The sequence below is a fragment of the Montipora foliosa genome, chromosome 1 (genome assembly GCF_036669935.1).
Source record: "Montipora foliosa isolate CH-2021 chromosome 1, ASM3666993v2, whole genome shotgun sequence".
NCBI lineage: Eukaryota > Metazoa > Cnidaria > Anthozoa > Scleractinia > Acroporidae > Montipora > Montipora foliosa.
This window is the reverse complement of record NC_090869.1, coordinates 43,814,216-43,831,715: the sequence shown is the minus strand read 5'-3', so window position 1 is coordinate 43,831,715 and position 17,500 is coordinate 43,814,216. Positions and strand designations below refer to the sequence as shown.

The 17,500-nt window shown below is 43.1% G+C and overlaps 2 protein-coding genes across 4 annotated transcripts in view; one reads left to right on the top strand and one right to left on the bottom strand.

Annotated features, from left to right (window-relative positions):
* The window catches only part of LOC137999374 (proteasome assembly chaperone 2-like), a 54,667-nt gene extending 53,298 nt beyond the window's left edge, over positions 1 to 1,369 (bottom strand). The window contains exon 1 of the mRNA XM_068845188.1: positions 1,247 to 1,369. Within this exon, the coding sequence (XP_068701289.1) occupies positions 1,247 to 1,330 (84 nt within the window). The 5' untranslated portion in view covers positions 1,331 to 1,369. The remainder of the gene's footprint in view (positions 1 to 1,246) is intronic.
* Positions 1,370 to 1,388: 19 nt separating this feature from the next.
* The window catches only part of LOC137999351 (AN1-type zinc finger protein 1-like), a 196,580-nt gene continuing 180,468 nt past the window's right edge, over positions 1,389 to 17,500 (top strand). For 2 of the 3 annotated variants that reach the window (XM_068845179.1, XM_068845173.1), the window contains exons 1-2: positions 1,389 to 1,477; positions 1,560 to 1,602. In XM_068845179.1, the coding sequence (XP_068701280.1) occupies positions 1,420 to 1,477; positions 1,560 to 1,602 (101 nt within the window). In that variant the 5' untranslated portion in view covers positions 1,389 to 1,419. The remainder of the gene's footprint in view (positions 1,478 to 1,559; positions 1,603 to 17,500) is intronic. The other variant, XM_068845184.1, reaches the window with a different exon arrangement.

The window sequence follows — 17,500 nt, the reverse complement described above, 5'->3', positions numbered from 1 at the left end:
ATTGAAAAATTGGTTATTTTTTGCTGGTGACTTTTTCATACATTTACACTGGTTTGTTGACATGACTGAAATAGATCAAGCGATTTGGACGGATTCTTTTTTTCATGGAAATGTTTACAGAAATTGTCGGAGTATTGATGTTTGTAATTATCGGTGACTTACCGCTTTTAGTGCAATTCTCTTGCCGTGCCGTGCAATTTTTGAAACGAATTATTTGAGGCTAACTTACCAGAAGCGTATACACATATTAGTAGTACAACATTTTAAAAGTAAACAACAATTTAATTTTTAAAAATGTCGCAATTTCACCATAACCTAATCTTTTCCAATAGAGCTTGCGAGTTTTTATTCCAATCAATTTTAAATCTTTTGTGCAAGCGAATAAAAAGTATTCACGAAGAGAATGATTTTTTGGCTACGTCAACATAGCCAGACTCCGTGGTGCCAAACGTGTTTGTTTCTTATGAGTTGTGTCTGGGAGGGAATGTATTTTTTTACTGATCCTATAAACTGATTATCTAATTTTTACTACAGACAGTTCGTGACGTGTTGATTTCTTTTATGGTTTTACTGAGCTCATTCTTTTGAATTTCTGGTCTTTAAAGATCCAACTACCATGGACGTTTTTTTACAAATATTCGACGTTTAAAACCTATTCCGGCAAACTGAAGTTGCGTGCTTTTTAGCAGAGACACGAAATAAGAAACGCTGATCTTATTGTGCATCGATTTGGATAGTCTACTGTTCAAAGTTTTAGTATCTATGATTTTTTCTTCTGTTATAATAATTTTCGTTTTCTTTTGTTTTTCCGAAACCACAATATAAAAAAGAAAAGTAAACAAAAGAATGGACCCAATCCCGAGTTGGCGATTCGCTGACAGATAGCCGATTCCTAAAGACTTTTAATAATGCTTGCAGTAAAACCTTTGCAGGCGGCGTGACATAATGATGCCATGATGTTCAGGGTAACAGATTGATGTTTACGCAAGAAGTTCACTTTGTTTCACGGCCTGAAATATTTCTCAGACGTTACGACCTGTTTTCACGGTGACTGTGACCTTTTTCACGGCGTGAAAGGGAAATTTCACTCACATTCCAATAATTTTTTACTATTTCACGGCCAGGACCGTGAAATAGCCATAGCGTGAAATTTGGATAAGCCCCCTTTTTGCATGTAGGGTCACATATATATACCGTACTAGTTAGGCTTGTTAAAGAAGTTTTTGTTCTCTAGGAACCATCTTACCAAAATCAGGGTAAACTCCTCACAGTTCGCGCTACAGTCATTCTTATCGGTGTCGGAAATGAACATAGCTAGTGGTCTGCTCATTGCTAAAAAAGAAATTTCTGTCAGGCGTTCTCAGGTAACGAGCAAAGCATGGGCCCACTCCATACCAGTCTTCCTTCCGTAACTTCATAATGGCGGAATTTCCTCAGCTCGGAGTGCGTTGCGAATTCAACACTTGCCAGCAACTTGGTACGTTGGTTTGTGTAAAGTCATGCTCAATTTTTCTTCCTTTTAGTTAGATTTCGCACTAACTCTGAGTGAATATTGGCAGATTTTCTTCCCTTCCTTTGCAATGAATGTTCTGGCACCTTTTGGTAAGTTATATATATTTTTTGTAAATCATTTATATGAGCCATGTTCTTCGACAATTGAATAGACGCTATCTAGCCGGCTCTTCTGTGGGTTTATTCGAAAAATTTTTGTCAGCTGTGCGTTATACACCTATCATCATCCCCGGCCGGGAGATTTGAACGAGAACAGGGTTGCCAGGTCGTCTTTTACTTAATCGGCCAAACTGATCGTCAAAATCGGCGAAATTGGAGTAAAAAAGGCCAAATTGCTGAATGACGGGAATGTTACCGTACGTTCGCTAAAAACGGCAAATACGCGACAAAAGAGGCGAATATTGATAACAAATCAGGCCGAGAGAAGAGCGTGGGTACTGGGTACAAGGTTGCAACAGTGCTGATTGCGCAATGGAAGTCGGATTACAAACAGCAATTCAACTATCAATCGAGTGTTGATTATGAGTAAAATACCTAATAATAAAAAAAGTGTGACAACAAAATTTGGAAAGGCCGAAATAAGCTGTAACAATATGCCCAACGCGACAGCATAAACATTGTAATTCTATCTCTCTCTGTGCTATTTCACGTAGGGGTTTGGTGAGGTCTGAGAGATGAGGAAGGAACTTGCTCAAACATTGGGCTAAGCCCAGGAGCCTTTGAACTCCTGACTTGTCCGTTAAGGGGCGGGCATTTCCACAATGGCCTTAACCTTTGCAGGGTCGACTTGAAGACCTATTGTGTGGTTCCAGAAAATATCCATACCCCCACCACGGAAGATCATTGGAAATTCTGAGGCAGAGGGGGGGTTAAAGGGCAGTAATTTCCGAGAGGTAGGGGGGTTTTCCAAAGGGTCACGAACCACATACAGAACATTGAAAGCAACATACGATCGATCTGAAGTTCAAAAACATACTCGCGTTGTTTTGAAACAAAAGTCAGTTTTGAGATAAAGTTAACATTATTAGCTTCAATGTTTCTGTTTTTCTTTGAGTTAGCTGGCGCTACAATCTCCTGAAGCTATTAGAACTGTACCGTAACCTGGGTTCGTCAACACAGAACGCGAAGAACACTTGATTATTTTAGTTTTTAATATCGTCCGCGAGCCACACACTATCACAATCTCCTCTGCTCTCTCGACCACATGGCATGCCCCAATATGGAGTTACCATATTAGGGCACTATGTCACACAACAGCCCGTTACACTGCCCCCCTCCTAGACAATTATCTGTCCCGGATAAGGAAACATATAACAACAACTAAGAGAAAAAAAAAATGTTCTTAACAAATTTCACAACAACACTATGCCGTGTTCCCTAAACAGTGCATCTCGTCACAAAGTCATTATATCTGAGGGGTCTTCTCCGACTCCTGTTTGAACGCCTGAGGTGATCCTGGCCTCTCTGCCGTGGTAAGGTTTCATTACTGGTAACGGGAACATTCCGTCTGAATCGGGGGGGTTCACGCCTTCTCCTCCGCGTACGACGGGATGCTGCATTGCTCCTTGTGGTGTCTTCAGGCACCTCCTGGCGGGTAGATGCTCCTTCAGGCAAATTCACACCCTGTCCTTCAGGTGCTTCATTGAACCAATCCGCACAAGCATCTCCACGGTACTGCCAAAGCCGGTCTCTGTGCACAATTTTAGGCTTTTCCCGAGGGCCACGCTGAATCCTGTACACAACATCATTCAGGCGTTCTACGACAACATACGGCCCTTCCCATGGCCGGCTCAGCTTTGGAGATTTGCCTTTCTTGCGTTGAGGGTTGTACAACCACACAAGTCCGCCCTTCCGGAAAGTAAAAGCTTCACTGCGGATGTCGTATCGTCTCTTCATTCGTTGGCTACCAGCCTGCTGGTGATCTCGTGCAAAGTCATGAACAGTCGCTATCGATGCTCGCAATCTCTCCGCTTACTCAAGGTAACTTAGTTCCTCAATATCAGCGGGCGGCCGCCCCAAAAGCAGATCTAAGGGGACACGTAATTCTCGCCCGAACATGAGCATTGCAGGCGTAAGCTTCGTCGTCTCGTGCATGGCTGAACGGTAAGACATCAAAAGTAGTGGTAAATGCAAGTCCCAGTCTTTCTGATGATCCTGAACAAATGTGGCTAGTTGATTCTCTAGAGTTCTATTGTAACGTTCAACCATGCCATCCGACTGAGGATGCAGGGCAGTTGTCCGTGTGTTATGGATCCCAAGCAAGGTGCAGACCTTCCGAAAGACAAGAGACTCGAAATTGCGTCCTTGATCAGAATGAAGCTCGGCTGGCACCCCAAACCTACTGAAGAATTGAGACACCAGGACATTAGCAACAGTGACCGCTTCCTGATTTGGGAGTGCGTACGCCTCAGGCCATTTACTGAAGTAATCCATAGCAATCAAGATATACTTGTTTCCGCTTTCCGTTTCCGGCAAGGGTCCTAAGACATCTATAGCAACACGCTCCATGGGCTCTCCAACATTGTACAGCTGAAGTGGCGATCTCGTTTTCACCCTGGGGCCCTTCCTAGACGCACACCGGTCACATTTGTGGCACCACTCTTCAACGTCACGACGACAATGAATCCAGTAGAACCTTGCACGGACTTTGCCTAGGGTCTTCGACACACCTAGGTGACCACCTACTGGACTATCATGCAGAAGTTTCAGTACACCAGCACGAAGTGCTGTAGGGAGCACCAGCTGCCATGCCCGCCCTATATTCGATGCTGAAGTCATAGGTCTGTAGTTTCTCTAACCACCGAGCCATCTGTCCTTCTGGGTTCTTGAAAGTGAGCAGCCATTGTAGCGAAGCGTGGTCAGTTCGGACAGTGAATGGCCTGCCATAGAGGTAGGGGTGAAAATTCTCAATTGCTCTGACAACTGTCAGAAGTTCGCGCCTAGTGGTGCAATAGTTGCGTTCAGGTCTGCTGAGTGCATGGCTGTAGTAGGCTATGACTCTCTCCTCACCATCATGGACCTGAGAGAGAACTGCCCCTACACCGACATTACTGGCATCCGTATCTAGTAGAAAGGGTTCCGTGGTGCGGGAATACGCTAGAACCGGGGCAGACGCAAGTGCATCCTTGAGCTGCTGGAATGACTCTTCACAAGCCTTTGTCCACTCGAATGAATGGCCTTTCTCAGTCAGTTCATGCAGGGGCCTAGCAACATCAGAGAATGACCGTACGAATCGCCGGTAGTAGGTGCACAATCCAACAAATCTCCTAACCTCCTTGGCATTTCGTGGCACAGGCCAGGTTTTAACTGCCTTTACTTTGTCGGGGTCGGTGGTTACGCCCTCTGCACAGACTACATGGCCAAGGAACCTAACTTTGCATCGAAACAGTTCGCACTTCTTAGGATTCAACTTCAGGTTGGCTGCTCTTAAACGGGAAAACACAAGTCTCAAGCGTTCTAACTCTCGCTCGAAGGTCGAAGCATGAACAATTACATCATCAAGGTAAATTAAGCACCTCAAGTCCCCGAGTACGTTCTCTATAAGGCGCTCGAATGTGGCTGGCGCATTGCACAGACCGAACGCCATAACATTGTACTGCCAGAGCCCATTTCCTACAGAGAAGGCTGTCTTCTCTCTGTCTTTCTCTTCCACTTCTACTTGCCAGTAACCACTCTTAAGGTCAAGGGTGGAGAACCAAGTTGAACCAGCAAGTTCATCAAGGGTGCTGTCTATCCTTGGCAGCGGATAGAAGTCCTTTTTCGTGAGATCATTCAGTTTGCGGTAGTCCACGCAAAACCTCGTCGAGCCATCTTTTTTCTTGACCAACATAACAGGTGAGGCCCAGGGACTGACTGAGGGTTCAATTATGCCTTGTTTCTGCATGTCCTTGACAGCTTTAAAGGCTTCCTCACGCTGTGCCAAAGGTAGTCTCCTTGGGTGCTGACGAACAGGGACAGCATCACCGGTGTTGATCTCATGTTTTGCTAGGCTAGGCCAGTCTTACCCAGATCTTGAGGCCCCTTTGAGAAGATGTCTTGAAATTCAAGCAGGAGCTTGTGCAGCTGACGCTGTTGACCAGCATTCAACTTCTCCGTGCTTCGGGCATAGAGGTCCTTCAAATGTACCGGCAAGTCATACCCTATGACTTGAGAATCAGGAGTGAAGTCATGCTGTTGGTGAATGACACTTTCTACAGGTTCACAGCCTGCTACCTCAGTACCTTGACAAATTGTTCTTGGTTGACCAGAGAGATTTACTACTCTCACAGGAACATAATCTTGTTGGGCATCAACCAGCGTTTTACCAACCATAACATCAGGTGGAAGCTTAGCAGTAAACGATGGGCCTATTCCACAGCTGTTAAACGATAGCAACGAGCTAGTTGTCTAGCTGAGAGCTTATGAAGAGGGACTTCCTCTGCTCCGATATGCAGGCTTCCTGCTCCAGCATCAACTGTACAACCATGGGCCATCAAGAAGTCGAGGCCGAGTATGAACTTGTCGGAAATATCTGCAACTAGTGTTTCATGGGAGACTTCTGTGCCTCCAATCTTTATCCTGAGCCATAGTTTACCAGAAACATTCGCTGTGTCCCCTGTAGCAGTTTTAAGTACACTCATGGTACCCTGTAAGCGAGAAAGTGTACTCTTGCTCAGTACATCTGGTCGGACTACTGTGACATTAGCTCCTGTGTCAACGACCATAGGACAAATTACACCATCAATGCTCCCATTCACTGTGAGGCTGTCCCCTTTGTGGGACAACTGTCCAGTCATTATCATAACTTGTGGGGTTGAATTGACTGTTTGCTGGGCCGGTCTTTCCCCCTCAAGGCCGGCCTGTCTTAGTTTAAAGGAGCTTTAGAGTTGCCCTGCATCTGCACATCTCGACCAGTTCCCGCCAAGGTTCCAACAGTTTCATTTAATAATTATGTCCCCTCTTTCCGCAACCCCAGCACTGTGGCCTGGTATCCAGATCGCCTTGATAAGGGTGACCGCGACCCTGGGAGAGCACTTCAGCAAGGAGCCCTTTGACTTGTGCCAGTAAATCATCCTGCCCACATTCCCCATGACCAGGCTTCTCAGTTGAAGTTCCTTCTGCTGGGTCACAGTTCACTCCACGCGAGCCTGGAAGTCCCTTTGGCGAGATGCCAGCCGATAAGATTCTAACTCCATAGCCAAGGTGAGAGCTGCTCGAAGGGAATGGGGACGACTGTGCTTCAATCGTAGTCTGGTATCTCCATCCAGGATAGCATCAATAAATTGCTCCTTGGCCAGTGGATCCTTCATTTCTTCTGGCGCAGAAGGTTAAGCCAGCCTAGCCAAGCGCTCTAAATCCTCCGCTAGCTCTTGTAGTGATTCGTCACGCCGTCTCACTCTACTTTTAAACTTGGAACGATGCAGTTCTTGCTGGTGCGCCGAACCAAATCTGCTCTCAAGAGCTGCAACCAACTCCTTATAGTCTTGACGGGTATCTGATGGAAGATTTCCCAGAAGACTCAAGGCAGAACCTTTCAGGCTCGCCGCAAGGTAGTTACCCTTCTGCTCGTCGTTCCATTGATTCATTCTAGCGACGATTTCGAACTGTGCGATGTACGGTTCCCACTGGGATTTGCCGTCAAACGAAGGTGGTTTTTGAACCGGCCGCTTTTGTTCAGGATCTCCACTGGAAGCTGAGAGAGGCGTTGAAAACTTGGAGACCTCAGGTGAAAGGCTTGCTTTCAAAGGCGTGACGTTTTCTACATGCATTTGTTGTTCCACCGTATCCAGCGTTTTGCTCAGTTTATCACTGAAAGTTTTCAGCTGCGGGTCGAACTTCTCTTGTGTTCCTTTGAGCCATTCCTTAACATCTTCTTCGAAGGGACGTTGTTTCAAGTCAAGGAATTCCACCTTATTCACGAAGTCTTCCTCCAAAGCATTTATTTTCACAGTCAATTTATCACCGTGTAACTTGAGCTCAGTCTCCAGTTGCGTTGCTTGATTATTAACACGAGTACCAAGTTCTTTGAAGCGTTGTGACAGGTCTTCTACTTGAAGTTCAGTTTTTAGCCCTTGTTGTTCCAGCCTGTTTTCTATCTCTTGGTTTTGTTTCTGTAGGGACTGAAGTACTTTCATAATAGCGTCAAAGTTCGAACTGGAGTCCGCCGCCGTAGAGGTGAGCGGCGAGACATTTTCATCCACGACACTCGCATCCTGCGTTTTGAGAACAATTTCCCCGCTTTCGTCGCTAATATCCGCGTCTGCCATCCCGCTTCTGACACCAATGTACCGTAACCTGGGTTCGCTAACACAGAACGTGAAGAACACTTGATTATTTTAGTTTTTAATATCGTCCGCGAGCCACACACTATCACAATCTCCTCTGCTCTCTCGACCACATGGCATGCCCCAATATGGAGTTACCATATTAGGGCACTATGTCACACAACAGCCCGTTACAGAACAATGTATCTTTCATTTGGAACGAATTCAAAACATTTAAAATGGCGGTCTCAACTGGAGTCTCTCGTCCCCAGACTTCCAGCTTTGTCTCTTTTTCGTCCAACCAACACTTCCGTTCACTCAAGAGTATCGCTTTTTGCTACCTTCACATGCAATAAACACATTTTTGATAGGATTCATGTTTTACTAGGGATAGTAACTCATTAAAAATGCGATTAGATGCAAGTTCGCACCATCTCAACGCTTGCGTGCAACATTTTCTTTTTTGTGGGTGGCAGTTAGACCATGCACCGACAGGAACCGGGAGTGAAGTTTTCTCTTCTTTGAGTAAACACGATTGCGGCCTCGGGAAACTATTGTTGAGGTTTGGTTCGTTATGTCAAACTGGAAATTCTAAAACAGGAGTTTCACTACTCACTGGAGGAAGTAAAACAATTTCAGTCGCCCTCTGGATTCCATCCGTGGCTCAAGGGCAAGCAACAGTGAGGCTGGGTGTCATTTACCGGCGAGAATGACTCCTGGAGAGTCAGTAAATTTAAAATCACCATATCTAAGTTTAAAAATATGATGAATTATTTTGGCGTCAATAATATTCTTCGTAAAACAATTGCCTTTAATGACGACGTTCACGAAACCTACAGCGTCAACATGTGGGGTCCCTAAATAAGAGTCAACCTGAAGAAACTGACAAAATGTGTAGGCAAAGGAACCTTGTAAGTTTCTGTTTTATTTACTATCGTTTGCGAAGTTGTTTAAGCGAGTGAAATGTTCTCATCGAAGTTTGCACAAAAACGTGAAACAGTCGACATGCAACCCAAATGTTTAAGCTTTGCAAAGTTGATGGCGAAGAAGCTAAAAGTTCAGCTGGATAATGAGCTTAACAAAGCGTCATATCTTTATAAAAGTTAACCTCAATGTTTACACTGTTGTGATAAAATTCTTCCGTATTTACGTAACTAATTCACTTTCTTTTTTATAAGTACAAAAATTCTGGAAATTTCTGAGGGGGGGGGGGGGAGGGTCCCTGGAATGGAAAATCCTGGAGGGAGGGGGGGGGGGGGTGCAAATCAAAAAGTCTTCCGTGGTGGGGATACGGATATTTTCTGGAACCACACATTGGTGGCCATATGTCCGATAAAGGACACGCCCTTCTGTCTCAGTCTGATCTTTTCAGTGTTCAGTTTCAGCCCGCAGTTCTTGCACAGCTCTAGGAAGGCCACAAGGTTGTCATCATGATTACGTGTCGCTTCCTCTTGCGTTTCTCTTCATAGCCCACAACCACAAAGTCTTCTGCAATCACTTCGACATTCGGCATGCCCTCTATTAGCTTGTGCATCCTGCGCTGAAACACCTCAGACGCAGAGCAAATACCAAAAGGCATTCTCTTCCATCCGTGTCTGCCAAAGGGTGTATTGAATGTTGTCAAATAATTATGATGACTCCTGATCAAGCTCAATGTGCCAAAACCCGTTCTTGACATCTAGCTTCGTGAATATCTTTGCCCTATGGAGGCGCGTGGCCACATCCTCTATGGTAGGAAGGGGGTAGTGCTCCCTTTGGATCGCTTTGTTTAACTCCTTCGGGTACATACAGATTCGCAATTTTCCATTGGGCTTTGGAACGACTACCATAGAGCTGACCCAGGGAGTCGGTGCCATTAGTGGGGCAATGATCTCTTGCACAGTCATCTTGTCCAGTTCTTCCTTCAGTCGGGCGCAAACAGCCACGGGTACACGACGTGGTGCGTGCTGGACCGGGCTCATCTCGCTGTTTACCTTCATGTGGTACTTTCCTTCAAGCTTTCCCACTCCCTCTGGAAACACCTCTGGGAATTGATCGCAAAGGTGCTCCTTAGTTAAGAATTTGTCTCCATTATCTTTCACTGCATAAATCGGGACACTTCCGGTCTGCGGCTTGTTTATACAGTACAGCCCAAAAATAATGCACGCCCAAGAAGTGGTGCAAGAAGTTCTTATGCCGCAAGAACACGCAAGCGGTCAAAAGAAGTTAAATTGCGCTTTATCCGCAAGAACATTCAAAGCGCAAGAAGATTGAAAGCTTGCCGCAAGAAGTTACGAAGTTAAGCGCAAGAAGTGAGCGGGTTCAACCGCGAGAGTAGTCAATGTTGCTTGTCTGAGGTGATTACGGATTATGTTTTCCAAAACATAAATCGCTTTCAAAAGGAAGGGATATAATGGTATGTTTCCTCTTGGGAAACATTCGTGTAAAGATTGCGTATCGATGGCCAACGAATCACACAGATTGAACTAAACACAACAGTAAACTTTACGTCACTCGCATGCCATGACACATAAAAGAGCATGGTTTCACATTTCCCATGAGTCTAAGTAAGCCCGCGATTTCTATAGACTTCCGGTATGAACAGAATATAGTGAAAGGAAAATGTCAACAAAATACATAGTATGCAATTTGCATAACAACCATTACGCTGAAAACAAGTCGGTCACGCTTTTGTCACGTAATTCGCTGTGGCATACTTGTATTTATAGAAGAGGTCAAAACAAAACAAGTTTCCCGTCAAATTGCCCTAGAGAATCTGCCTCTGTGGGACTCCAGATAACGGGCCATTTCAGAGAGGCAAAAGCATTGAGCATTATTCGAGCATTTTAGTGGCATTTTCCCGGAATTTTTTTTTTCGAGAAACTAAAAAAGAAGTTATATTCTTAGAGAAAATGAAGACTAAAACTCAACTTTCTAGGGATAGTCAACTACTCTCTGTTCTTAGCCTCGTAGATGATTTCAAGGATTATGTTTTTTTGGCTGTATTTATGAACTTGTATGCGTTGTTGTTACTTGCAATACTTTTATGTTTTTGTAATTTTTAACAGTAAACACCCTGTTAAAAATGTTGAAATTAATTTTAAAAACCGTTTGTATAATGAGCATTATCCGAGCATTTTAGTGACTTTTTTTGGGAGACCGAGCATTTTAGTGGGAGAATTAGAGCATTAAGGTGGAGCATTTTAGTGGGGAAACAAAAGCATAATGTACAAAAGTCTACATGGTTTATTTATTGTATTTTGTATTTTTTGTTTTTTGTTCTTGGAGAAGGGCGGGGGATGAAAGTAAGAAAAGGTCTGATAAATGTGTCAAACCAAGGAAAAATAAAAAAGATAATACAATATTTGATTTTAACAATTAAACAAAAAAATTATGGAAATAGTAACTGATAAAAATGAAAAGAAACATACGTACCTTTTAAAGCCACGGAACGTTAGTTGCAACACAACGCAGTAAGCCATTTTTTTTTCCGCGCAAACTAGGCGAAGCATACCAACATGGCCACCATGAATGTAGTTAATGTGAAGTTCAACGTTAATGCATCAAATAGAACTTACCTGAAAACTCCATATACCTACATTTCACACTGGTTCGTTCCAAAATAATGTTAAACATGTCGTCTCGAATTCGGCTATCCACGTTTAGTATGAGAATACTCTACTGACAAAAAAAAAACCAAGATGAACTGATTGCCGAATCGAGCAAAAAGGCAACTGATCGTCACTTCCAAGCTGCATGATGATACAAATTACTGATTTCTCTCGGATGCTCTACTTTGACACAACGAAAAACTGAAAGTTTAAGTTCGAACGTATTGCACTGTCCTTCAAAAAACATGAAAAAAGTCCACCCCTACAGGATCCAACAGCAGCGTGAAATCGAATGAAATGAAAACTTGTCAATCTTGTCATGCCAAGTCGTACTCCATCTCTTGCGAACGAGCGCGAGGCACACGTGGAAGACTGGTAACGGCCCGTCATTTTTACGGGCCCAGTAATTTCGGTTTCGACGGGTGCTTCGAGAAACACTACTTCGGACCCGATAAAGTTTCCCGACAATGGGCCCGATAAGTTATCGGGCACGGTAAGTTACCGGGTCTTTCATCTGGGCATGGCTCAAGCTTTTTGTGAACCCTAAAGGAGACCAATCTGGGTGTGGCTTAAGCAAATTTTGACCCCTAAAAACAAGTTAAGAAGAAAATTTGACTTCTGTTTCTCTTCGCGTAATTCTGTGTTTCTTTGCAGAGCCCTAAACAAGACCTTGGCGGCTTAAAATATTGGCGCTTTGCTCGGAACACACTAAGCGAGACCAAAATCCAAAATTTACACCCCTAAGCGAGACGACGAGCACCCCCGTCTGTTTCATATGGGAGTCCCACCCCTGGGACTTTTTCGTTTGCTCCTGGTGGCACAAAGTAACTTTGATGATTTCAAAGGACTTAGAATCCTTAATTGAACTAGCGATTTTTTTATTAAGGAACGATTAAGTGAATGGTACACAAAATTAGGAGAAACTGTTGGTTGAATAGACAATATTTGTAGACATAATTATCTACCCAGTTTAAGTACCTAGCTCAACAAGTTGTTTGGCTCCACAAGTTTCGGTTTCAGGCCAGGTACCCGAATTCACCCAGGTACTGTTGCACACTACCATAGTTCTTTGGAAATTGAATAGCTCTTTGAACACCTAGTTGCTTGACAAGAAACTTGATGTGTTTGTTCTCTACATTGGTGAATGCAGCCACTAACTGTCCATGGTGGATAAACTCCAGACCAACTCTTCTTTCAATTTAATCTTTGCTCTTCGCAGGGCATCAATAATGGTGTCCCTTGTAAAATGTTAGTTTAAAGAGTTTGTTTAAGTTATTTCCCATTTCATAGGGCACTGTGGTTGCCAGATTCACTTTCAAACTTATCATGGAAATGTAAATCAATACCAGTGAAAAGTCAGTCCCTTGAATTGTTGATAGAAAATTTATTTAAATGCATATTGAAACATCAGTTGAGGAATATTTTTTTCCCACTTTGTGAACCTAACATACATTGCTGCCGTTTGTTAATTGCTTGGTCATTCAATGTCTTGATCACATCAAGTAATTTATTTTTTAGGTATTGTGTATCTTAATCTAAAAACTTAACTGGTTGCTTTTTGGAGCCCTTTTGCGGCATATTTAGATAGGCAGGAAATGTTCCACATTTTATGGTAAATAGTTCAGCATAGTTTTAAGGAACATTGCAGCCAAATCTAATTGAATATGATACTAAAATATGCTGTTTGACATTTTGTGAATTTAAAGACTATTAATATTGTTTGCGCTTGTTTTAAAAGGCTTAAAGTTGGCACTCAAAAGTGTTCCTTCTATGCTCTTATTCTGTAAAGATTACCTTGGGAGAATTGGATCAAGGCCAGTTTTTTCTTCTAGCTTCTTTCCCCAGTGCCCTCTGAGAATGGAGTTGATTTGGTTTTGTCCAATGTTGAAAGATGAAACAATGCCTAAACCAGCCAGCCACAAGGAATACTTCATGGTGCTTTTTTACAAACATGGGCATGAGGGTGCTCGTAAGCATCTGAGCATTGTTTCGCATGCTAAAGTGTTATTATAAATAATCTATTTCTCTGAGAGAGTCTTCTTTTCTTGTTGGTCATTCAAAAATTGTTGGAATAGCTTGTTTGAGTTGTTGGATAGACATGTTCCAGCATGTAAATCCAGGACACAGCTCCCGGATTGGACTGACACACATTGGCTTTTCACAGCACTGGCCACAAAACCGCTATGCTTCAGAGAAATCAGAATCCGCCCTGCGCCATCATCTAGGTAAGTAGGTTAGTGACTCGTTATAATAGGACTCTGGTCCACCTATTTTCCGGCTAGACCACCTCCAAGTTGTGCACCAGGGTTTCGGCAAAGCAGTCTAGTTGGGGAACGAGTAGAGGACGATATAATCCCTTAGCTTGCCTGAAGGTTGGACGTTATTGGGGGGCAACATTGAGGATTGACATCGGCCTAATGTTACAAGGTATATGACCTTCCCCAGACAGAAAAGGATGCCGAAGGAGTTGCGACCTTGGACCAACAAGGTCGGACAAGCATGAACTCACAAAATTTGACAAGACATGATGTAAATCCACAATAAGCCTAAATTTCCTTGAACTGTTCATGGCTACGCCCAATGGACTGCATATAATAAGGTCCATAGGACTCACCTCCACCTGTGCAATCGACTTCAGCAATTTAGAAATCTCGGCAGACAAACTCAGCATTTCATAACGTGCTCTTGTGATTCTGATAAAACTTCACCTGAGGTAATTCAACAAACGGCAAACAATAACCTTCACAAATAACTCTCAGCAACCAATTACTTGCACCGATATTCTGCCAGAAAGCAATGTTCTCTCACAATCGACCTTTGACAACAACAATCCTCTCCAATTATTTCATAAAAAGAGTCACTCAGAACCATCACAGCAGAGATCGTTGGCCGTTCCAGACATCAGGAATTCACTGGCTTGTTTGTTGATAGTTCCTGTGGACTGTCCAACAGCTCCTGCTCCATTCTGGACAATGGCAGAGCGGCATTCCATGGCAGTGTCCTGGCTTGAAGAAACAAAAACAGACAAACCCCCCGTTATGCGGCTGACTCTGTTTTCCCGCCACTAATGGCGTTGCATAACTCGCATTACTGCGCTCAAGGATAACCCTCCTTTCCAAAGCACGGGGAAAAACTCCTTTAGTCTTCGAAACCTTGGAGGAAGCCACTCTTTTCTTTTTCTCCCTCAACTGTTTTGCAACACTTCTTTGTTTACTTCGTATTACTTCTTGTTACCAGCGAAGAGAAACTCTGGATCTGCTGCACTGGGTTTCTGAGCGCCCTGAGATTTCGAGCTCGCCATTTCGCTCTGCAAGCGCTTTAATTCAGTAACATTGGCTTGCTGCTGCTTAAGAAGCTCCTTCGCCCATTGCGGTGGTTCTGAAGAGGTGCGAGGAGACAAAGGACGTTCATGAGTGCTCCTACTCGACCCGCCACGAGAACCGTAACCAGATGTACGATCATCCCACTTTGCCCGGAATATTTGAAATCATATGTGTATCCTGAGGTAAAGTTCTTAGCAATAAGAAATCTTTTAGATGAATTTGATTCGTGTAATGCAGAAGCAATTGTTGACACAGTCCTTAAGGTACCAGAGAAAAGTGATCTACCTGTCTCACAGCTGAGCGGCTTAGCTACAGACGGTGCAAGTGTCATGCTGGGTAAGGACAATGGTGTAGCTGTCAGACTCAAGGGACGAAATCCCAAGTTGATAAACATACAGTGTATATGCCAGAGGAAGTAAAGAATGGCACAAGTGACAGCTCCACAGCATGGTTGTCCCAATGGACGAAGAATAAAGTGAATTATCAGCCATTTTTTGATATGCTGCTTCAAATTGCTGAGATTGCCTTGACACTGCCTGTCAGCAATGCCTGGCCTGAGAGGGGGCCTAGTGCAATGAAACTCGTGATGACCAGATGTAGGAACTCATTGCAGAATGAAATGCTGGAAGCTCTGCTCATGGTGTTGATAATTGGCTCTTCTGTAAAAGACTGTGGTCCAGTGGTGAAGTTGGCAGTAAAGATGTGGTTATCAGAAAAAAAAAAGGAAAAAGCTTTCTGCCGTGAAGACTGAATTTTAACCATTTTCACCCTTTAACTTCAGCAGTTAATTCTCTGTAGCTTTTCTGGAACATTTGACTCGAGTGCGTTTGTGTTTGAAACGCGTTTGAAACACATTTGAAACACATTTGAAACTGTTTGAAAGGCATTTGAAACTGTTTGAAACCCAAGGTGTTTGAAATGAAGGAAAAGATGTTTTTCTGTGTTTGAAACGCCAACCTGTGCTACATCTGTCAACATTGAACATAATTATTGCTGTCGCAGCAAATTATTTCAGTAGAGAATGCACAGAGTAATTTTCCGTTTCATTTGTTTCTGAAAAGTGCCCTTTTGTTTTATTGAAGCTTACCGGTTTATGAATTAACCATAAAACAACGTGGATGAGTTTTTTTCCTAATTTAAACGCAGAGGAGCATATTTTGTTGTTGAAATAATGACATAGTGTTTAAAGGAGCAAGAATTCCGCGAAAACTGCTTTGACACCTTGTGGGTTGTTGTGTGAAATAACAGTCGCGTAGAAAATTTGATCATGGAAACATAGCCGTGGAAACATTGTCTGCCTTGTGTCTGCGTTGCCAGTGACATTTCAATAAATAAAATGTGGCTTTGTGTGTAAAAGTGTGCATGTGGAAGTGATGCATGACGCAAAATCAGCTAAACTCCGAAGCCGTTTGCGTGACTGCAAAGCTTACCCTCAGGAGAATCAGTAACTTCCATTCCAGCCAACATTTAAATCTTCATAGTACTTCCGTAACTTCTGCCATTGAAACCACTTTCCAAATTCACAGTCGATCTTATAAACTCAGTAACAGGAATATTTTGAAATACTTGAAACAAGAATTCAAATTCGACTGTTGAGATTCTGAATTCTCGTGGGCGTTCTCTTCATTTTGAAACAGAGTACACTTTGTAATTCCATTTCCGTAAAAGAATCATTTTAAACGTATAAGCGACACAGAGCGCATTAGTTTTTAGAAAAAACTGCAATTTGAAGCAAGATTTCGTGAAAGACTTCCGAGATTACAATCAAATTTTGGAGATCACGAAGAGATCTTGCAGATTCTGCCAGAGTTAGGACAATGTGCGAGCCAGCAAGCCATGGCTGCGAGGCATGCGAGGCATGCGAGCCATGACTGTGGGTCATGCGAGCCATGGCTGCGAGCCATGCGAGTCAACATGCGAGTCACACAGTCATTTGCTAAACGTTTTAAGATGGGTGCTTAGACTTAATAACAGTTTATCAGCGCTATTTGAAATGGGTGCTTAGACTTAAATGCAAAATTCGCATGGCTCGCTGTCGTGCAGATTGCCGGCCCTATTCTGCTGGGTCACGCGTGACAATTCACGGTAAAAAGTAAACCCTGTTTCCAAAGCAAAGCGCCTATCTCTAAATAGCAATATTACAAAAACGGTGAAGGCATTATTTTAACTGAAGAAAAGCCTAGCTTTTAAAGTTAGCAAGATCTTCTCAGGGTCAGTAAAGCCTTCTGGACCACGTTTCACTAAAAGTATGTATTTGCATGAGAAGGACGTGACAGAAATATCGGAAATATCTCTCCCACGTTTGACTAAAATATACTCGTTATCCACTACGCTCAAATCCTCCTGAAATGTAGGGTTTCTGCTTTCCCCAAATTCCAGACGTTTTTTGCTATCTTTGGGCGACGATAGATCAAGGGCAAAAAACGAAAGATCGAACCGGCGAAGCGGTTTTCTCGCCGCTTCCCAACTTGCCATTCAGTCACTCTAAGGGAGAAAAAACCTCTGGCATCCTAGCGAAGAAACAGACACTCGTACTTTCGTTCATTTCCATTTCAAAATCTTGAAATTATTTAGCTTCTGAAATGTTTCGAAAAAAAAGTAAAAAAAAGTGAAATTCATTCACATTTGACAAAACTTACAAAGACTGCTAAGGCACTTCATGCAGAAGAACCTACTGATAATATAATTATGCACATGTTAATTGTTCTGTTTCAAACACAATGAAATGTGACACTTGTGTTTGAAACGTGATGAAACGCTGTTGTTTGAAACGCATTTGAAACATATTTGAAACTGTTTTGAAATGGGTTTAAATTTGTTTGAAACACTGATT